The sequence below is a fragment of the Sminthopsis crassicaudata genome, chromosome 3 (genome assembly GCF_048593235.1).
Source record: "Sminthopsis crassicaudata isolate SCR6 chromosome 3, ASM4859323v1, whole genome shotgun sequence".
Lineage (NCBI taxonomy): Eukaryota > Metazoa > Chordata > Mammalia > Dasyuromorphia > Dasyuridae > Sminthopsis > Sminthopsis crassicaudata.
In genome coordinates this window covers 171,692,800-171,716,203 of record NC_133619.1, presented here as the reverse complement: position 1 = coordinate 171,716,203, position 23,404 = coordinate 171,692,800, and the positions used below count along the sequence as shown (strand labels likewise).

Sequence of the window (23,404 nt, the reverse complement as noted above, 5' to 3'; positions counted from 1 at the left end):
TATTATCTATATTATCCAGAGCACCCATTATTGGGATTGCACACTAAAAATGTTATTTCCCTCAAGAAAAGTACATTATGTACATAGATATTTCAGAGCAATTTTATTTATATTAACAAAAAATTGGAAAAAAATATTGTGCCAAACAATTAGGAGCCTTACTTGTGTTTTGCTGACATGGTGTTGTGCCACAGTTCCCTTCTAATTGTCCTGCCTCAGTTTCCCTTAAATTGTTCTGCCTCAGTTCCTAATTGTTCTGCCTCAATCCCCCTGATTGCAGCACCACCCTTCTCTCCAAATCATTAGAACTGATATAATTTAAGGCTGGCTATGCTAAGATTATAAATTGTAAATGTTTAATCCAGATAAGGAGATAGACTTTCTATCTTAGACATCATGATCCCAGACCTTCCCCCCCCCCATTCTGTCACTGTTCTTCTTGATCCCAATTTATCAGAATGTTTGGTGTCTCCCTTCATCCTGTCAGAACAGGATTGATAATCTATTCCTGCTCTCAGTGCTCTGACTCTGCCCCTGCCTCAGTCTACCTCTGTAACTTGGAGCCACATGTGTGAATATATATTTCATGAGAGCCTCACATTCCCTGCTGAGTGCTTTGAGACATCAGCCCTGGGGGCAACATGTCCCCAACTCAATCTCTCCCTCTCAAATAAAATATTTAAAACTCCCTAATCTCTATCTTACCTCAGTTTCTCCAGCATTACAATGGGAACATAGACTCATTGATTTAGAACTAAAAAGTATCTTAAAAGGCTACGCATGTATAATCTATATTGAATTCCTTGCATTCTCAATTGGGGGCGGGGGAGAATCTGGAACTCAAAGTTAAAAAATGAATATTGGAAATTTTATTTACATGTAGTATGTAATATAAAATATTAAATATTGAAATAAATAAATAAAAGGCAAACTAGTCCAATTCTCTCTTTTCACAATTGAGGAAGCTTAGGCCCAGAGAATTGACTAACAAGCCAAAGATCTCATAGCTATATTATTGAGAAGCCTGTTTCATACCACAAAGAAATATCAGAATTGAACTTTTGTAAAAGAAAAAGCAATTGCCCTCAAGCAGCTTTTATTCTATTACCTTTTTGATGAAACAATATGAAAAACAAGGGACATGAAGAGGTCAAATATGTTTGATTATACTTATGTATATTTTTAGTCTCTTTATTTGAAATTTCAAGTTAGATTGCTATAATGACATTCCAATTCTATTTGAATATATAAATTGGAAAGTTAATATACAACAAAGTCAGAGTAGGCATTTAATCTGGCAGCCTTTATTCTCAGTTTTATGAACTCAAAAGATATACTATTATGGTCTCACCCTAGTCATTGTCTACTATTCTTATCTTTGTGCAAAATTACTGTGCTACAAGAAGATCAATGTAATTAGTACTTTGCCCTGGGCATCAAAAGCTATAGAGGTACTTCCATACTTTGGTCTAGATACCATGATGCCTGCTACTTCATGACTTTCTAATACCCTGTATTGCATAGCATGACCCCATTTTCTCTCTCTTGCTTTTGGGCTGGTATACCTTTTGTCACTGTGGCACCCTTTCTTGAGCTTTGTCTTGTGCTACAATGCTTGAAGGAGTGCAGTTCATATTCTTTAGGGAAGACTGTCTTCTCACCACTTAATTTTTTTTTTTTAATAAATGTTTAAATAATATTTTTATTTTATTTTTTCTCAATTCCATGTAAAAATAATTTTTAATTTTTAAAAAATAAATTTTGAATTCCAAATTCTCTTCCTTTCTCTCCTCTACCTGCTTGAGAAGACAAACACTTTGATATAGATTGTACATATGCAGACATAGAAAATATGTGTCCATATTAATCTCACTGCAAAAGAAAAAAACAGATCAAATATTCCCCCTCTATCCCAATAAACCAAGATAAATAAGGAAAATTTAAAATTTATGTTTTGATCTACATTCAGATGCTATCAAATCTTTCTCTGGGGGTGGATAGCACTTTCCATCATAAGTCCTTCAGAACTATATTGGATCATTATATCATGAAAATTAATCACAGTTGATCATCATACAACATAGCTGTTACTGTGCATAATATTCTCCTGATTCTGTCCAGTTTACTTTGCATCAGTTCATATATGTCCTCTCAGGTTTCTCTGAAACCATCCTGCTCATTATTTCTTATAGCACAATGGTATTGCATCACAATTATGTAGCCTTATTTATTCAGCCATTTCCCAATTGATGTATACTCCTTCAATTTCCAAACCTTCCACAAAAAGAGATACTATAAATATTTTTGTACATAAGGATCTTTTCCTTTTTCTTTGATCTCTTTGGGATCCAGTGTCTCAATTTTTCCATATTCACCCCCAACATTTGTTATTTTCCTTTCTGTCATATTAGTCAATCTAATAGATTTGAGGTTGTAGCTCAGAATTCTTTTAATTTGGATTTCTCTCATCAAGAGTGATTTAGAACATTTTTACATGACTATAGATAGCTATGATTTCTTCTAAAATGTGTTTGTATCACCCGGTCTTTATTTATATCCTTTGACCATTAATTAATTGAGGAATCACTTATATTTGTATAAATTTGGCTCATTTCTCTATGTATTTTAGAAATGATGCCTCTATCAAAGAAACTTGCTATAAAAATCCCCCCACCCCCAATTTCTTGCTTTTCTTCTAATTTTGGCTGCATTGATTTTGTTTGTGCAAAAAAAATTTAAATTTAATGTAATTTAAATTATCTATTTTATATCCTTTAATATTATTTTTATCTTGTTTTGTCACATTTCCCCCCTTATCCCTAGATCTGACAGGAAAAGTATTCCATATTTTCAAAAATTGCTTATGATATCATCTTTTATTTCTAAATCATATACTTATGTTGACCTTTTCTTGGTAGCTGGCATGAGACGTTGGTTTATACTTAATTTCTGCCAAATGACTTTCTTATTTTTCCCACAAATTTTTGTCAAATACAAAGTTCTGATTTTTGTGTTTATCAAACACATTTCTATGATTACTATTGTATACTGTATACCCAATCTATTCCAATAATTCACTACTCTAATTTTTAGCCAGTATCAAATTGTTTTTATGATTGCCATTTTGTAATACGGTTTGAGATCTGGTACAGCTAGACAATCTTCCTTCACATATATATCTATTTTTTTTTTTCATTAATTCCCTTGATGGTCTTGACCTTTTTGCACTTGTAATGGGATTATCTTCTACAATGCTACCCCTCTATAGTCTCACTTCTCTCTGTTGCCACCATTCCCTTCTCCCAGTTATTTTTCCCCAAATGAAACAATCCAGTCATAATTCTGCATAATTAAACTATAAAGTCAAATGCTTTTGTCATTGAACAAATATATTTTAATGTGTACATCAGACTTTTTTCATACCCAATCCTGCAAAGTTTTTTCTTTGTCATAACTCCATGAGGTCAGCATCTATCTGTAGGCTCTTAAAAACTTTTTTTTCCCCCCTTTGGACCACTGAATCCTATCAAGATATCATGTAGAAATTTATAGACATTAATAATGTACGGTACCAGATGATATATTTTTATTGTTACATATTCATGCATTAAAAATTATAAAAGATAAAAGTACTTGCATTTTTCTACATTTCTTGCTTTTCCAATTGCTTCTGCTATTTTTTCATTTGCTGGTAGACTTTCTTTAAAAATAAACTGCTTTTCATTTTGGCCTTCAAGGAAAGAAGGTAAAACTATATTAATGCCAACATTGCCTATGTCATTGCACTATACCCCATAACTATCTAATATGATTATATGATACATTATCAGATACAATGAATTTAAGAAGAATGATTTGTGGATGAATGTTGGAGAAGTTTTCCATGTCTTAACTTGGAAGAAAAACAAATATGAAGAAACATTTCTAATCTAGAGTAGAATAAAAGGAAAAGTATTTTTTTTCTATGAACCCCTTTGTACCAAAAAACAAATTTACCTTGTTAATTATCTCCCCATAATTTAATTAGGTTTTCACAATATTCTGCAATATTCTTTCAGCTTTATTCATTGGGTATTTATAATAGTGATAACTTTTGCCTCAAAATTAAAATTTACTTTTTAAATGTAATTATAAAACATAATATGTTATTCTGCCTATAATTATGAAAGCTAATTTTAAAATAAAACTTTAATTATAATATTACTATGACTATTTATATGAGAATGAATTCTGTAATTCTGCAAGATTTAAAATAAATAATTCAGCAAGACCTTATATTATAGGTAACTAATACTTAATATTAAATTTATTTTTATAAATGTTGAATATAAATAACATGTTAACTTGAAATGTTATACGTATTTTATTACATATTTATTATATGATTATTTAATATTTATTATATAATATTATTATTATATGATATTTATATCATTATGTTAATTTACATTGTAACTTGAAGTTATATGGTCCAACACGATGCAATACAGATTTAACTTTGATGATCTTAGATATAGTTCTGCAAATAGTTTATTTTTGTCTTTTAATTTAAAACAATAAAATGAAAATGTTTATTCACACAAATATTTGATATGAAATATTAGAGAATTCTCTGACTCTCTTGTAAATAGAAATTTATTTCTTATTTTTAGGCACTTAATTGATAAATATACATATAGTTAGTTCCTATATAAGATACATGTTTTCCTATTGGTTATATAAATGCTATATGAAATGATAAATTTGTTTAAATCTTAACTGCATATATTGCTTCATTATTAACTATAAATTTTATAAGGAAAAAATCTCTTCAGATATGACTTTCTTCTTTTCTCCCAATAATACAATGCCTGCTTTCTCCCCCAACCCTCCCAAAAAAACAATCCCTCTTGAATGGCTGATTAATCATTTTACTTAAAAATCTTTCAAGAAAAAATAGTGATATAAGTGAAGGATAGCAGTTTGTAAAGACAGACACTAAAGTTTGCTTTTGCAGAATGTTTGCAATGGTCTTAGCATTGTTTCTTTTTTTTTTTTTTAATTAAAAATTTTTTTTAAAGCTTTTTATTTTCAAAACATCTGCATGTATAATTTGACAACATTGACCCTTGCATAGCCTTGTGTTTCAGATTTTCTTCTCCATCTCCCCACACCCTCCCTTAGATGGCAAGCAATCCAATATATGCTAAACATGTTTAAAATATGTTAAATCCAATATGTGTAAACATATTTATACAATTCTCTTGCTGCACAAGAAAAATCAGATCAAAAAAAAGAAAGTAAATGAGTAAGAAAACAAAATGCAAGTGAACAGCAACAAAAAAGAGTAAGAATGTTATGTTGTGATCCACATTCAGTTTCCACAGTCCTCTTTCTGGGTGTAGATGGCTCTCTTCAACCCAAGATCATTGGAACTGGCATCAGTCACCCCATTGTGGGAAAGAGTCACGTTCATCAGAATTGATCATCCTATAATATTGTCATGTACAATGATCTCCTGGTTCAGCTCATATCACTTAGCATCAGTTCATGTAAATCTCTCCAGCCCTCTCTAAAATCATCCTCCTGATCATTTCTTACAGAATAATAATATTCCAAAACATTCATAGACCATAACTTAGTCAGCAATTTCCCAACTGATGGACATTCACTCAGTTTCCACTTGCCACTATGAAAAGGGCTGCCACACAAACATTTTTGGATATGTGGGTCTCTTACTCTTTAAGATCTCTTTGGGATATAAGCCCAGTAGTAACACTGCTGGATCAAAAGGTATGCACAGTTTGATAACTTTTTGAGCATAGTTCCAAATTGCTCTCCAGAATGGCTGGATGTATTCACAATTCCACCAACAATGTATTAAGAGTCCCAGCTTTTCCACATCCTCTCCAACATTCATCATTATCTTTCCCTGTCACTCTAGCTAATCTGAGAGGTGTGTAATGGTATCTCAGAGTTGTCTTAATTTGCATTTCACTGATTAATAATGATTTAGAGCACCTTCTCATATGATTAGAAATGGTTTTAATTTCTTCATCTGAAAATTGTCTGTTCTTATCCTTTGACCATTTATCAGTTGGAGAATGGCTTGAATTCTTATAATTTTAAGTCAATTCTCTATATAGTTTAGAAATGAGGCCTTTATCAGAATCCTTAAATGTAAAAATGATTTTCCAATTTATTGCTTCTCTTCTGATCTTGTCTGCATTAGTTTTGTTTGTACAAAACCTTTTTAATTTAATATAATCACAATCATCTATCTGGTGTTCAGTTATGAGTTCCAGTTCTTCTTTGGACACATTTTTTTTCCTTATCCACAGATCTGAGAGGTAAACTATCCTATGTTCTTCTAATTTGCTCATATCATTATATCTAGATCACAAACCCATTTTGACCTTATCTTGGTAAACGGTATTAGATATAGATACATGCCTAGTTTCTGCCACACTAGTTTCCAATTTTCCCAGCAGTTTTTGTCAAATAGTGAATTCTTATCCTAAAAGCTGGGGTCTTTGGGTTTGTCAAACACAAAATTGCTATAGTCATTGACTATCATTGAACTTAACCTATTCCACTGATCAACTACTCTATTTCTTAGCCAGTACTACCAAATGGTTTTGATGACTGCTGCTTTATAATATAGTTTTAGGTCTGGCACAACTAAGCCATCTTCATTAGCATTTTTTTCCATTAATATCCTTGAAATTCTTGACCTTTTCTTCTTCCAGATGAACTTTTATTATTATTTTTTCTAGATCTGTAAAATCATTTCTTGGGAGTTTGATTGGTATGGCACTACATAAGTAGATTAATTCAGATAGTATTGTCATTTTTATTATATTCGCTTGGCCTACCCATGATTAGCATTGTTTCAAGATGGCTTGTAATGCACATGCCTGTGACTTTGGCTTTCAAACAGTCTGACATTTGTTTCTATTTCCTTTTCCTGACAGAATACTCTTTGTCCCAACTGTCATTGTGCTGGACAGTTAGATCTTATTTTGTGGCTAAAGGTGAGTCCGTGCACAAGATTCAGGCAACATTTCTCTATATTTTAGAAGAAAATCAGACAGATTATCTTACACATTTCATCACAGGATCTTTGGTAAATATGGACATGTGGGAGGAAGAATAATATGGACTAGATCTCTGGGAGGGGCGGGAGATTTGATGGGGCTCAAAGTTACTGCTGTAGAAAGTAGCTTTAAAATTGGGAAAGTCCCCCATCAGAGTTCTGTAGAGAGGTGAGACAATTTTTCATCCCTCTTCTCTACTTTTCCTCCTTGCTCTGGTTCATCCTGCCATTGTCCATCCTGTTCTGAATGAAGAGGACCCTAGTGTTTGATGAAAAGTGATAATGGGGTACAATGGGGGAGAGAGATCTCAGGTCAGAGCCAATGAAAAGGTCAGCAAAGGCAAATTTACATGACAGCCATGAACAGAGAGTTCTTGTAGTTTCCAATTATTTCTGTTATTTTTTTTTCTATATAAAATAACAATCTTGAATCTCTCATACATATGTCAAAGACTTGTTGTACAAGATATATTATCTGGATACTAAAGATTAGAGTCATGAAAAGTTTGCAGCCAATTTATTTGTCATTGCCTAGGCACTTCTAAAGGCTTATGATCCCTTCTGTGATTTCATCCTAGAGAGAAGCTGCAATCTTGTTCAGAGGGGAAAAACATTGACTCAGTCTAGGTTTATTTTTCTAGCTAAGAGACCCAGAAGTATCTTGAGATTGATATTTTTATCACTAATTACTTTAACAAGTACTTTCTAGTTGTGTCAAGTACTTTTCGTTTCCAAGTATTTCTAATTACTTTAGAGTCACCTCTTCTTTTCCTGCTCAAAATTTATTTCTGAAATACTTGTCACTTTTATAAACTTCTCAAGCCTTTTGCATTCTCCCTGTATGAAACTGGAGATAGATTTTCCTTCCCTTCTGGATTTAGTTAAAAAAGAAAAATAAATGATCAGAAAGTAGGTTAATTTGGTATTTATAGGGCAGATTTTATTATATCCACTTTTCAAAGTATGAAACTGGGGTCTCTTTCAAAGTTTGACACCATAGCTATCCCCTCCATACTGTAACTTTCCCCACTGTGGTTTCAGTATATTGTGGGTCAGCATAAGAAATTAAATGGAAATTTTGGGGGAATTTTGTAGAAGCCACAAAAAAGTTTGGGAACTCAGAAATGCACGAAATATATGTATTGTATTGTATAATAATCAGCCCAAATTTTGGATAAAAGAAAAAGATCTGACTTCTTTTCTGGTACAAAGAGAGTCACAAAATTTTAATTGGATTTTCCAGATTCTAGGGATTCCAGATTATACCAAATCCTTAATCCCACTGATATGAAAGGGATAACTATAGTTGATAGTATGCTTCTAAGATAAATAATTTTGCCAATCCATAAATCTTATGGGGTTGCTATGGGCAAGGAACTGTATTAAGCAGCGGGATTGCAAAGAATGAAAAAATACTTTGCTATCATGAAGCTACAGGCTAATGGGAGAGATATCATGTGAACAACCACATACAAACAAGCTATATCTAGGATACATTAGATGTAATCAAGAGAGGGTAGGCATTAGAATCAAGGAAGATTAAGAAAGATTTTCTACAGTTGGGATTTGAAGGAAGCTGGAGAAGCCAAGGGCAGAAGTGAGGAGAGCCAGCATTCTAGATGTGAGGGACAAGCCAGTGGAAATAGCCAGAGTCTTATTCAAAGAATAGCAAGGAGACAGTGTTACTGGATCTCCCAGTATGTGGTAGTCATAGTGCTGGTGGGGTTATTGGGTGAGGGTTGTTTAAAGTAAAAGACTAAAAAGATGGGAGGAGGGCAACTTATGAAGAACTTTTATTCCAAACAGAATTTTATGTTTCCTCCTGAAAGCGTTAGGGAACCACTGGAGTTTATTGAATAGGGAGGTCATATAATCAGATTTATGCTTTTAAGAAGATGATTTTCATAGTTCAATGGGGCATGGACTGCAGTGAGGGGAGACTTGTGTATGACACTGAATGAAAAATTAATGGAAGCCATGTAGGGATCCCAGAGATGCTTAAATGAAAGACCAAAAGTAATTGACAAAAATTCTAGAGGCAGGACCCCAAAACCTGTGCAAAGGAAGCTTTCTCTCAGTTGTTTCACTGCATAATATATTGACTAACAATTAACCAGAGGGACAGTTAGGTGGCGCAGTCCCGAAGTCAGAAGGATCTGAGTTCAGATATGATCTCAGGCGCTTATTCCTAACTGTGTGACGCTGCACAAGTCACTTAATCCCAATTGCCTCAGAGGGGAAAAAACAAGCCCAGTTAACTAGAAAATTCAGTTAACCAGAGGTATGGCTATGTTAATACTTTATATATGCATACGGCTTCTCAGTTATCTATGTGGATTATCCTTTTCCTTACTTTAACATTTCCCATTACATTCTAAATCTGGTTTGGGTAGTTTTGCTGAATATGGAGCCTGGGACTGTGAGTCAGTACATTAGAAAGACTTGACTTGGACCTAGGTCTTCTTGGCTTTGAATCCAGCTCTTTACCCATTATGGAAGTTGTTTCTCTAAGACAATACAACAAGTATTTACTAAGCATTATATGTGTATGCAACTCTATTTCACTCATTGCTCATAATAGCTGTGTGTTTAGACCAGAAAGTTAATATTATTAATTATTTATAGCAATAATTTTTATTATTAATGACAATTTATTAATACTATTAATATTATTCCTATCTTTTAGACAGTCTCAATTTCATCTAATATATATATTTATTGAGTGTCTGCTCCATTCAAAGTGCTATGCTGGTACGGAAAGGGTTTAGAAAAATAATTAAGATGGGGCCGTTTCCCTAAATGTATTCCCGATATCAAACAGTCAGTAGTTAAAAAGAGTTAAATTCTGGGGCAGCTAGGTGGCACAGTGGATAAAGCACCAGCCCTGAATTCAGGAGGACCCGAGTTCAAATCCGATCTCAGACACTTAACACTGCCTGGCTGTGTGAGCCTGTGCAAGTCACTCAACCCCAGCCTCAGGGGAAAAAAAAAAAAGTTAAATTCTGAACTTATGTGTGTAGACACCTCAATGTAGTCTGCCAGGAGTTTTCCCACAGAAGACAGTACTAATCACAAAAACTATCTAGGTAGAAGTGTTCATTTGTACTGAACAAAGTCACAGTATTTGTAGTGGTATTGTCAAATGTCCAAAGTGAGCATTTTCATTGCCTTGTCCTCCATGCGTGGAATGCTCTTCCTCCTCACTTCTACTTTCCTACTTATCTGTCTTCCTCCAAGTCCCAGCTAAGCTCCCACTTTCTATGGAAAGTCTTTCCTGATACTCTTTAATTCTAGTGTCTTCTGCCTTTTGATTATTTTTGATTTATCTGATGTATAGTTTGTTTGTATGTTGGCTCCCTATCAGTAGTCTGTAAGCTACTTGAGATCAAGGATTGTCTTTTACCGTTCTTTGTTTCTGGTACATAAGAGGTATTTAATAAATGTTTACTGACCCCCTGATTTCAGTCTTAAAAGCAGAACAGCAATCAATGTTAACTAACTTTGAAATGTCCCCATCAGGGACACTTATGAACATGTGACATTTCAGTTTAGTTTTTGAGACTGAATCTCTGTTTCACCCTGACTATTCATAAATCTTATCCCATCACAAATAAGCATGGAAACTTTGACACACTCCATTTTTAATTTAAGAGTAATTGTAATTCTCCCCACATTATGAGGCAATTTGGATCAAGTAACTTATCTAAGATCACACAGCTAATAAGTATCAAGTGTCTGATAACAGAGTTGAATTATATCCTTCTGACTCCAGAGCTGGTGCTCTATCCACGGAACCAGCTAGCTGCTCCAGTTTGTGTCTTTTTAGACAGCTGGGTGGCCTCTAGTACTCAGGGATCTCCATAGAGGTGTCATATTATGTATCAATACTCAATCACAGCTTTGCCCTATTGCTGTTCACAACTCCTGAGCTCAGGTTATTCACTAGTCTCAGCTTCCCTAATAGCATGGCTTATACTATACCTGACCACTTCATCTTAGTTATAGGTCTGACAGCCATTCATGTCAAACCTTCAAACCCGTAGGGATCCGTTAGTGATGAAATGATACATTCTAGGTCTACTTGGAAAGAACCAATGAGGAGACACTATTTGGGAATTTGGACCAACTTAACAGGGGGATCCAGCACTGAATTGTGAGTCAGAAGCTGTGAGTTTTTATCCCTATTATGCTACTGCTCATGGGTAATCACTTTATTTCTCTGGACTTCTGTTTCTAGTGGATAGAATGTTGGACCTAGAGTCAGGAAATCTTGAGTTCAAATTACACTGGCCAATTTACTTAAATTCTATAAGCTTCTGGCTCCATATTTTTAAAAATGTGAATAGCAAAAGCACTTGCCTCCTAGGTTGTTGTGAGGAGAATATGATCATACTTGTAAAGTGCTTTGCAGACCATAAAGTGCTATATAGATACTTACTATCTTGTTCTTATTATCTATAAAAAGAAAGGTTTAGAATTATCTCTAAAGTCCCTTGCATCTCTAAGACTCTGTAAATGTATGAAATATATGTAGCAGATTCTGAAAACAAGGGCTTCACAGAGAAGTACTTTCTCTTAATGCATGTATAGTGTGAAAAGAACAACAGCTTTTCCACTCTAGTGGAAAGAGTGCTAGAAAGGAGCTGGGAGAAAGTTAAATAAACCTACTCAAAATATTTACTAGAAATTCAACCATAGGCAAGACACTTAACATCCTTCAGGTTTAGTTTTCTCATCTATAAAATGGGAATAATAATGCTTACAGCATTTACCTCAAAGGGATATTGTGATGATAAAAGTAAGTAATTTAGGATCATAATTTAAATTTAATTCTTCTCAGCAATACAGCGATCCAAGGCAATTCCAATAAACTTTGGATGGAAAATGCCATCAACATCTAGAGAGAGAACTATGAAGACTGAATGTGGATTGAAGCACATATTTTTACTTTTTTTCCCTTTTGCTTTTTTCTTTCTCTGTTTTGATTCTTCTTTCCCAACATGACTCACAGGGAAAGGCTTTAAAAAAACCTCAAAACAAAACATAATATAAAGCTAAAAGAGAACCGGAAGTTCTTCTCATTTTACACATGAGAAAGCTAAAAAAAACCCAGGGAAGTTAAATGGCTTGCCCCAAAGTCACACAGGTAGTAAGCGACCTAGGGATGAATTTGAATTTAACCATATTCAGTGATCTGTCCTCTGTACCCATCTACTGTCCTCCACTCATGAAGTTTTGTAACATTAAAATATAAATATTTATTATTAATCTTTTTTTTTTTGGTGATGCAATTAACACATCTGGTTGAGTATCTGAGTTCAGAATCAGAACTCCAACTATTAGTCTTAATTATTATCATCATGACTGAACAAGCCCATTGTCATTAGTATGCTCTTCAAATACAAAGACCAGGTAGGAGTATGTTATAAGACAATTGCTTACCAAGTGTAGCCATTGATCTGCTGTGACTTTTTGAAATATCTGAAACTGAAAAAAAGATATTCTCAAAGTTCATTGCTCATTGAATTTACACTTGCTTTAAGAATAAATGGCATATTACAATAAAATGAGTTATATTTTGCACAGTACTTTTGACAAGACAATCACATATTCACCAATACACCTCAGCACACTATTCCCACTAATGCTTTTGTTCATTTATTTTTTCATTTCATTTATTTCATTTATTTTTTTTTTTCATTTTTGGAAGGCAAAGGAAGAGGAACACATAATCACATGTTAAAAAAGTGCTTTCCCCTTCCTTAACAACAATGCCTAGAGGGATGAAATGGGGAAACTTCAGAAATGTGCCAATATAATTCTGAAAAGTGAAAAATAGATTTATTAAAATATTGATGCTGTTCAGGTTTCCACTTGCCAAGAGACAAAGCAAGTAGTGACAATTACTTATTGAATTCTTCCCCAAAGGAAGGAAGAATGAAATAACTGGTTCAGCTCCTACAATGAATAAATTGCAATACACAAGCAATAAATCTTGATAAAATACACAAAGTAAAACCAATGTACTTAATGCTTTTTGATTTTCATGTGAAGGTTAGCATAGGGAAGACAGTGAAAATTACATTGGAAAATATGGTTCAGGATTAAGAAATAAGGAAGATCAAGTGATGGCTTATAGATTATTCAGAAGTCCTATGTTCATAGTTTATTTGAGAAGACTGTCAGGGGAGACACTAGATATGATAAGCATTAAGTAACATTATTAAATGAAATTAATAATAATAAATACTATAAAAAATAAAATTAATAATAAAATAAATGAATTCTCTCAATTATGAGATAATTTTCAAATTAGATTTCTGTTTACTGTTAACTTGATGCAGTTCAAAATCAATATCAAAATAGAGGAATAAAGTGGAGATGACATACAATTGAATTGTCCAAAGAATCTGTTTAAACAATTCACAGCCATCACAGAATGGGGTATGGATAAAAGAACATATCTCATGGGAGATTATTATCATTTCCTAATGAACTTTAACATATAAACCAATCACCACAAGGAGATCAGAAGAAACCGGAAATCATGTTGACCAGCAATACCTGATATCTTTACAAAGCAAAAAGATACAACCAAAGGCAATATGAAATGTACTTTTAAAGAAAGCTCTTCCATAAGCTCTTGGAAACAACAATAATAAATTATGTTTTAGCAAAAAAGAAGCAATATGAAGAAAAACAAGTTTGTAGAAAGCCTGAGGACTCAACTAAGAAAATTCAACCTAAAAATAAAACTTGAAGTAATGCAATAAATACCAAAAAACAAACAAACAAACAAAAAAACACACATAAGACTTTGTAAGAGATTTTTAGAAAAGTAATAGGAATTATGGTAGGAAATAGAGTTGGTCTGTGATTCCATTGTTACAGAGAAATACCTCTTTTCTACCAATGCAGATTTTACCTTATTTAAGAAAATTGCTTAAGGTACTAAGATGTAAAGCAACTTGTTACTGATATGCAGTCAGTATGTATCATTATGTAAAAATAATGGTTAATATTTATATTACACCTCTAAGATTTCTAAAATTTGAAAATTATTATCTCATAATTGAGATAATTAATTAATTTTATTATAAATTTAATTTGTTATAGTTTTATTATTATTATTAATTTCATTTGATAATGTTATTTAATGCTTATCATATCTAGTGTCTCCTGACAGTCTTCTCAAATAAACTATGAACATAGGACTTCTGAATAATCTACAATCCTTATAATCACATATAACCTCATTTGAAGTAACCTCACAACCACGTAGGGTAAGTACTATAAACATTAATATGATAGTATTATAAATGAGAAAACTGAGGCTTAGTGAAGGAAAATGATTTTGCCCTCAGACACAAAGCTAGTAAATAGCCAAATGAGGGTTTGGATTGAGGTCTTCCTGATACGCTATTTACCACTATGCCATGATGATTTTCTAGAAAAAACAATTTCAGTGACAGTGGATGGAGCATATTTGAACTTTTAACAATGAAGCGAACCATGTGCTTAGACAATCAGGCACCTAGGTGGTGTGAGTGGAGAGAACACTAAGCTTAAAGTCATTAAGACTAAAGTCCAAACATGGCCTTAGAAACTTCCAAATTTTGTGATCTTGAGAAAGTAACTTAACATCTCTCTGCCTCAGTTTCCTCAGCTACAAAATGGGTATAATAACAATAGTTACCTTACAACATTGTTGAATGGATCAAATGAGACAATATTTGTAAGATGCTTAGCAGCACATAATAGATAATAACAATAATAAATATTCCCTTCTTTTCCCCCTTTGTCTTGGAGGTAAGACAATTTTAAGCCGCTGAGAACTTTATTCTCAAATTATCAGAAAAAAAATTGGTCCATATGATTATTTTCCCATTTCTACAAATATTTTCTGAGAATGTTCCATATCAGAGATGTCAACACATAACCTATCAACAACCAGAGGTGCACAATACTTCCAAATACAGCCCAAACCATGTAAAAATTTAATTGGGCAATATTTAACAAAATAAATAAAAATATAGTAAAATATAATGTTAATATGTATCTTTTTAAGTGTTAGGTTTCTAAATTCCAAGTCTCAAGTGAAATCCACAGAAATGTGAGAAACGTTGGTCTAACAATCTACACTGAGGAAACAAAATGGATAAAAAAAAAATGTATCTAGCCCAAATTGTAAAATATAGAGAAAAGACATTTTATTTAATTAATCCATCAATATGTATATCTTATAGTTTCATTGAAATGAATTTTACTTTTTTGTCATGCATGCTATTGAGATTATTTACATTTACATAACCTTAATTTCTGAATGTATGCCCTTTCATACCTAGTATACTAGATACACTATGCCTTTTAACAGAGATTAAAAAAATTTTTTTTTAATTTTTAAATTTTGTAAAACCAACAAACCCACAAATTAGGCCTAATCTTTGGCAAGATTACATACATATAGTACCCTCATTCTCTCCAAAGAAGGGAGAGTCCTGAATCTTTTGTGAATAGTTATCTGGGCCTAGAATTAAATAGTAGAAGATCATAGAATCATGGAATGACAGATCAGCTTTAATCCAACCCCTTCATTTTATGGATAAGTAAACTGAGAGATGAAATGACTTGTCTTAAGCCACACAACAATTTACACAGATTCTCACACTCTTAAGTCCTCCACCCTTGTCACTACATTTTTGCCACATCAAGGTAAAGACCAGCCTTTGTATTTTGTAGATAGTCAACGCAAGTGGACTTCAAAAGAGCTGCTTCGTAAGGCACAAAGCAAATCTTCCATGGGGCTCAGGCACCTACCTGCTCTGAGCAGCACAGTATATTCAAGCCGAGTATTCCCAGAATCTCAAGTTCCAACAGTAAACCAGTGACAAAGCTGATTTTCAAATGGTTTTAATGACAGACAATCTGCATACCAATTGACTCATTTGCGCACATGATGGCTTAGAACAATACAGGGAAAATATGTAAAAAGGTCTGTAATGGTGTATGACAATTGCTTCCAAGTATGCTGACCTTTGGTAAATGAAACAAACAGAAAGTACAGTACTCTTTTGATGAGACATTAATGAATGATTAAGAATGGATACAGCTGCATCATCGGCAAGCACTTTGTTAAAAATATTCTTTTCATTTTGTGTCTGTCCCGTAATTATAATGGAAGCATTGTGCAAGTCAGCCAGTAAGCGCATGCAGTAAAATATTTATGTTTTATAATAGCCGTATGGTTTCCAAGAGTGCATTGTCGAGTATAGACACTTCCCCTTTTCCCCTTGTCACCTCATCTGTACCAAGTAAAAATGCTATATACCCCTGGGCAAGCCCTGAAACAAAAGCTTCATTCACTGTCTTTGGATTGTGCTGTAACCAAAAGGAAAGGTGTTCCTGTTTCCTTCTGTAATTTTTATTTAGCTAATATTGAGGGGAAGAGGGAATAGATTATAATTGCCAGAATGATATCTTGCTTCAATTGGGCTTCTGTTATGTGGATATATAAAAGAATCACAGGCAGATGAGGTGATAAGATATCCTTATCTTAATCCTTATAGGGGTTGAATGTTGTAAAAATAGAATAAAGAGAAACTTTCTTTAGAAAAGCAAAACTACATTTTTGGTAGCCATGAAAAAAGGACAAATAATTTACCTCTCCCAAGTGTGCTTATTTCATACAATTTTAGAACTGAAAGAAGCTTTGGAGATCCTATATCATCTCAGAGCTGGAAGAGACCTTAGATGCCATTTGCACGAATTCATGCCCAGTTCATGAACAAATCTTTTCCAATATCCCTAAAGAAGTGGGCATCTAGTCTCCATATGAACCCTGAAGACAGCGAAAAAACACTAGTTTGGAGTCAAAAGTCTATGCATTTAAATCCTGACTCTACTACTTACTAGGTGGATGACATTAGACAAGTCAATTTCATTGGGCTTCAGCATCCTCATTTTTAAAATGAAACGGTTGGACTAATTGTTAAAATTCCTTCCAAACCTAGATCTATTTATGACTAATATTGATGGGGGAGGGGGGAAAGGAGGGAAGTTTCACCAAGTTATTTGTGAATAACTCTAATTATTAAGAAGCTCTTCCTTACATTGAGCTGTTTTCACTGTAACATCACCCTTTGGAATCAATAGTATATTCTAGTGTCATTGATGAGTTAACTAAGTATCAAGGAGGTTATATGTTTTACTTAAGGTTACACAGATTGTTATTTAGTGATTGAGTCAAGAGTAGCACTCAGTCTGGGATTCTCTCTCATTCTTGGCTCTCAAGCTGGTGATTTTTCCATTAATCTGCTATTGCCTCTTAGGAGTAAATATCACCTCAGTTCTTCTCATAGCCAAAGTTAACTAGAAATTTATATTACTAAGGAGAGCAAGATAAAGCTCTTATCTCCATTGGAGAAATCAGCTCTCCATTATTTCCTATCCTTCTGAAATGTCTACAAGAAGAGAAAGAAGGAAAGGGAGTTACAATCAGACAGACTCAGACATGTATATATCTATACATCTACTACTCTCTTTTTCTCTCTTTCATCTCTCTATCTATGGAGAAATCTATTTTGACCAGAAAATAGAATGGGGAGAGATTTTTTTTCTTGCTCGATGTCTGTCCACAATTAATTCTATGAAAAGATAAAAAACAATCTTTCTGTCTGTTCTAATTTTGAACCTTCTGACTGTACCTGAGTCATTGATGAGCATCTGAGGCTCTGTACCTCCCCAACAGTGAAGAAGGAGGACAAAGAAGGAGACAGGAGTCACATTTGCTCTAACCCCTGTCATGTTTAGCACAGGTTACAGGAGTAGGAGGGTCTTGCATTTTTCACCTGGAAGAAGCCCCTCTCCCTGAATTCCTGCAGCCCCCCTTGGCCTTGGTCTCCAGGATACTGTTTTACTATGGAATGTGCAGAGAGCTTTGTTATGTCACAAATCAGAAGTGAGTAGCATAGCACTTTCTGGGTGGCAAAGAAGGCAAATATCTTATGATGATTTTGACCTATAATTCTCCCACAAAATCCTGAAAACCTTCAATTTCTCTTCTTCTTAGCCTTTGCCAACTTTGGAGGAGGAGGAAAAGGGAACATATCTCTCACATACATCCATGTGTGTGTGTGTGCACACACATACATTCACACAGACTTTGGCAAATCAGGTACTTGTCCCATTTTTTATTATAATATGTACCTTTATATACTTAAAAAAATTTACTTTCCCTTTTGACCTGTGTAGTGGCAATCTTAGGAAGTGAAGAAAATCTTAAGTTTTCTGTTTGGATATGAAGATATATTGAAGAAAGGGGACCTTTCTGAGTGATTTACATTATTAGGAAAACACTTCATTTAAAAAAACCCAAAAATCATTTTATTTCACTGTCATTTCTATTTCCATGACACCTCTTATATTTAGCCCTTTTGTGCTTATTCAGCTACCACCCTAGGCCAGAACTTCATCACTTCTCTCCTGGTTGTTTGTGAGGCTCTCCTAATTGGCCTTTCTGTCTTAATTCTTATCAAAACCCATCTTACAATCTACTGCCAATGTTACTTCCCCCAGATACAAAACTGACCTTATCTCTACTTAGAATTAAGTAACTTCTATGGCTCCCTGTGGCTTCTAAGAAGTAAAAGTTTCTCTGACTGACTTCTAAAATCCTTCATAAGTTGACCACAACTTCCTTTTCCAATTTTATTATACATTACTCTCTATATAGGATACTATGATCTAGTCAAGCTATTTGATACATATGATATTCTGTATCCTGTCTGCATTTTTGACTTTCATGAACCCCTTTCCTGAAAAACATTGTTATCCCATAATGAATCCCTCGGTCCCTTCAAAAGTCTGTTCATGTATTACTTTCTCCATTAAGCTATTTCTGATCACCTAGATGCTACTAGCCTCTGTCCCTAAATTATCATGTATTTATTTTGCATGTTGTCTGTGTATACTGGACTTATGCATTTTTTATCTCCCCCAATAGAATATAAACCCCTCAGGTTTGGAAGCAATTTCATTTTTGTCTTTGTACTTCTGGATCCTGTATCCTGGAGCCAAGTTGGCATTTACCAAATGCTTGTTGATTGACAGAATGATTGGTTTTTATTGATGCCATCAAGTTTTTTATCTCCATCTACAAATACAGCCTTCCTTGCTTCTGCTACTTAGAAGGTTATTTTCCAAAACAAAAACAAAAGAAAAAAACTAGCAAATACAACAGGTGAGAATATATTCAACATTCCTTTGGCTCCTGTTTACTAGTCCCTACCTGGTCCCCCAAATTTCTTACAAAGAGATGGAAATACATCTCCTTATCTCTTCTTTGGAGACAGTCTTAGTGTTCAGCTTTGATTTCTCTTTCTATTGTCTTTTCCACAGTAACTCATCGTCATTATTATAGTCATGGTAAATAGTGTTTTCCTTCTATATAAGAAGGTACTTTTTGCAAGAGAGAGTCAAAGACTGAAAATTGCAAACATGTGTGGAGTTTCCTCACAGGACACTATTCAGAGGACTAGCTGAAAGCCATTCTTCTTTGAAGATAGAGATTCAGTCTGCTGATGATGGAGTACAGAGTAAGCAAAATGATTTCCTGATACCCCAAATCAATCTTAGAGGGGCTGGAAAAGAAATATTTGAGTAGAGATGCTTTGTGAGGATTTTTATGTGGTGCACTAAACTAACATCCTCCTTCATGCATGTTCTCATGACTGTTGGCTAATGCCTCTTCTCCAGCAATGTGGATGCCCACTTATTGGCTTTAAATGGATGACAAAAAACTAAAGTGACAATCGTGGTCCTCAATACAGAGCTGGGGGCTCTGGTGGGAGAAAGCAGATAGCATTTTTAACACCATGGGAAACAAAGACAGAGAAATCCATCATTGGCAAGATATCATTTGGGTGATATTAGAAAGGAAAGGGATTTTACTTATGACATGCTACAGATAACTAAGCTCTCCTTCCTCTCCCCCAAAGGCTCATTCTATAAAACTGTCCCTTTAAAAACATGTGTCCAAGCCAAAGGGCTTTTCGGCTTCTCTGATTAATATGACATTGATTTAAGCTTAGCTTGTTAGCTTTTCAATCCTTGAGTAGAGCTGGGGTTTGAATAGCTAAGTAAGCTTATGATGAGTGTGCTACATCATTTTATTTTCTTAAGATCACCATTAATGCATGGAGTCAGCATGAAATCACTGCTGTCCTCTGGTTTATTAACCACCAAAAGCGATACTGTAGCAAATGTCTCCTCAGAATTTTGGGTTCAACTTGAGACTTATATTCTCTGTCCACTGAAACACTCTCTTATTTTTTCTGATGCTGTTTCTATTTAGTGCTCATATTTAAAGGTATTTCCTTGTCTTGTAAAAAAACAACAATAACAACAACAAACACATCTCAGTCTTTTTTTGTTCCTTACTGCTAAGCTAGAAATATCAGTATTCTTACATTGAGGTAAAGGATGATCTGCTTCAGGAGCAGATAAAGGTTTTGTTTTAAGTGATTTTCTCTCCTCATTCACTTTCAGTTTCATCACTTTCCTTGTACTCCATCAAAACCTACCTGTCTCCTTTCTCATTCCACAAGGGCCTTGCCAAGCAATAAGACTGAATTTGATAAATGAATTCTCAATAGGTGTTAATGACTGAAAATGACTTGTTCATAGATTATATAATTTATTATTGGATGATATCTAACCTAGATATTTTTAATCTTTTATATATATTAATGTAACAAGGGCCTCCTGGGAAGTTTAGAAAAGTTTTTCTTGGAATAACTTGTTTAAATGAATAAAATAAAACACAAGAGATTGTTAAGGAACACTGTTTTTATCAAAATACAGTCATCAAAATGTTATATACAGTTTATGAGTTGCCTATGTAGATTATGTTCATGTAGGTTGTCTAACTACAGGTCACAGAGATATGCAGGAAAAATCTCTGTAATCATTTCTATCTGGAAGGGAGAAGAGGAAAGGGTCATTTGACTAGTCTCTTTGCTCACCTCACAGAGAAGGTGCTAGGCTTGAATTATAATAATTTGGCCTCTTTAATTTCACTAATTTAGGGGAATGGTATTTTTCTCAGGGTCTTATTTTCCTGGTCACTATCTCTAAAGAAAAAGTAGGTTTCCCAAGTGCTCATCTGAAAGCCTGACACTTTCCAAATGCAAGTTACATTAAAAAACAACAAGCACCAATAATTAATACTGAACAAGCTCACTAATATAAGTACATAGCAAAAAGAAATCAGAGAAGTTAGAATACACAAAATAATACATGAAGCAAAAGAGCAAAATATTTCAACTCAACCCAGACAGTTCCCCGATCTCACCAAAGGGGAATGTCTCTGAAGTCTTCAGGGAAGCAAATTAGAAATCATGGACATATTGAGGAACAAGTTTTCTCCTATGTGTTTGCCTTCCAAAATATTTTCTTTCTCACCTCAGTGTGCTAAAGAAATGCTGGAATATCATATATCCTTTCTCTTGAAGCAGGAAGAAAGAAAATTGTCTCTCACACTAAGGCTCTTGTTTCAACTCTGCCTCTCATGCAAACATACCATGTGGTAATCATTTTCTCCATCTATAAGTAAGAATCTTATGTAAATATTCTAGGTTGGACACCTGTATTGTAATTTTTAAAAAGAGAAGATGGTAGAGAAAAGGCAAGGACTCACCTGAACTCTTCCAAATTCCCCTCTGAACAACTTTAAATAATGCCTCAGAATGAATTCCCTTGCTAGCTAGAGGTACTCTATTGCATTGCCTGTTTGTAGATGCAGGTTGCGGTCTTAGGTCCCAGTTCTAGGACAAGAAGAATTGGCTTATCAGAGCTTGTAGCCCTAGAGGAGCAGGAACCCTGATCACAGTTCCAAGGTGGAAAAAAGTGCTTGTGATCACTCACAAGCCAGAACAATAACCTTAGCTTTTCTTAGATGATATCCCTTTGGAGAAACTGAAAACTTACAGATCCCTAGAACTTTCTCTGAAAACAAACTGAGACAACTATTCTGGAGAGCAATTAGGAATTATGCCCAAAGAGCTATTAAACTTTGCATACTATTTGATCCAGCAATATCACTAGTAAGTTTATATCCCAAAGAAATAATTTAAAAAAGGAAAAAAAATTAGTAGTTCTTTTTGTGGTGGCAAAGGACTGAAAACTGAAAAGATGCTCATCAATTGGAAAATGGGTAAACAAGTTGTGGCATATAATTATAATGGAACATTGTTGTGCTATAAGAAATGATGAGCAGGATGCTCTCAGAAAAATCTTGAAAGATTTCCATGAACTGATGCAAAGTGGAGTGAGCAGAACCAGGAAAACAGTATACACAGTCATAGCAATATTGTATGATGATCAACTGTGAATGACTTGGCTATTCTGAGCAATGCAATGATCCAAGACAATTCCAAAAAACTTGTGATGAAAAATCCCATCCATCTTCAGAGAAAGAACCAATGGAATCAATGCAAATCATAGCATATTTTTTAAAACTTTATTTTCATAAGTGTTTTTTTTTTCTGATCTGTTTTCTTTCACCATCTAATATGGAAATATGTTTTGCATGTTTGAACATGTATAATCTATATCACATTGGTTGTCTTTTCAATGAGATGAGAAAGAAGGAAAGTAGGAAGAAAATTTGGAACTTAGTTTTTTAAAAGTTAAAATTTTTTTTACATGTAATTGGAAGAAAATAAAATATTAAATAGATGTGTTTTTAAAATTAGAAACATTTTTTATGAATAGATTCATGCACTCTACATTAAGAGTACTTGATTAGACAAATCTCCTCTTTAAAAAAAAAAGAGATTGAAGCCCAGAGAGGGTTAATCTTTTTTTTTTTTTGGCTGAAATCACACAGGTAATAAGTAGTAAAAGTGTGATATTGAACCCAGTTCTTTGATTTCAAACCAGGATTCTAACCACCTCCACTACATTATCCTTGTATTGTTATGTTACTCTTTCAAAGAAAACAACTTCTTAATACAAAGGACTTTCTCAGGTAGCCCAGAGAAATATTTTAAAAATTAGATTAAAGAATAATTCAATACAGGTTGATTTCAGAAAAGCTGCTGAGTGAAGTGAGTAGAACCAAGAGCATAACAAGATTATGTGGTGATCAACTGTGATGGACTTGGCTCTTTTCAACAAATGATTCAAGGCAATTACAATAGACTTGGGTTGGAAAGAACCATCCACATCCAGAAAACTATGGAGACTGAAATGTGGATCAAAGTTTAGTATTTTTACCTTTTGTTGCTGTTATTGTTGTTGGTTGTTTGTTTTTTATTTCTTGTGTTTTTT

At 33.9% G+C, this 23,404-nt stretch overlaps 1 protein-coding gene across 2 annotated transcripts in view; it reads right to left on the bottom strand.

The window, feature by feature from the left end:
• The window catches only part of LOC141560811 (uncharacterized), an 82,634-nt gene extending 64,640 nt beyond the window's left edge, over nt 1–17,994 (bottom strand). The window contains exons 1-3 of one of the 2 annotated variants that reach the window (XM_074299556.1): nt 17,779–17,994; nt 12,518–12,562; nt 3,638–3,730 (exon numbers count right to left, since the gene is read on the bottom strand). In XM_074299556.1, the coding sequence (XP_074155657.1) occupies nt 3,638–3,730; nt 12,518–12,562; nt 17,779–17,878 (238 nt within the window). In that variant the 5' untranslated portion in view covers nt 17,879–17,994. Of the gene's footprint in view, nt 1–3,637; nt 3,731–12,517; nt 12,567–17,238; nt 17,245–17,778 lie in introns of those variants that run through there. The other variant, XM_074299557.1, reaches the window with a different exon arrangement.
• Nucleotides 17,995–23,404: the final 5,410 nt, after the last annotated feature.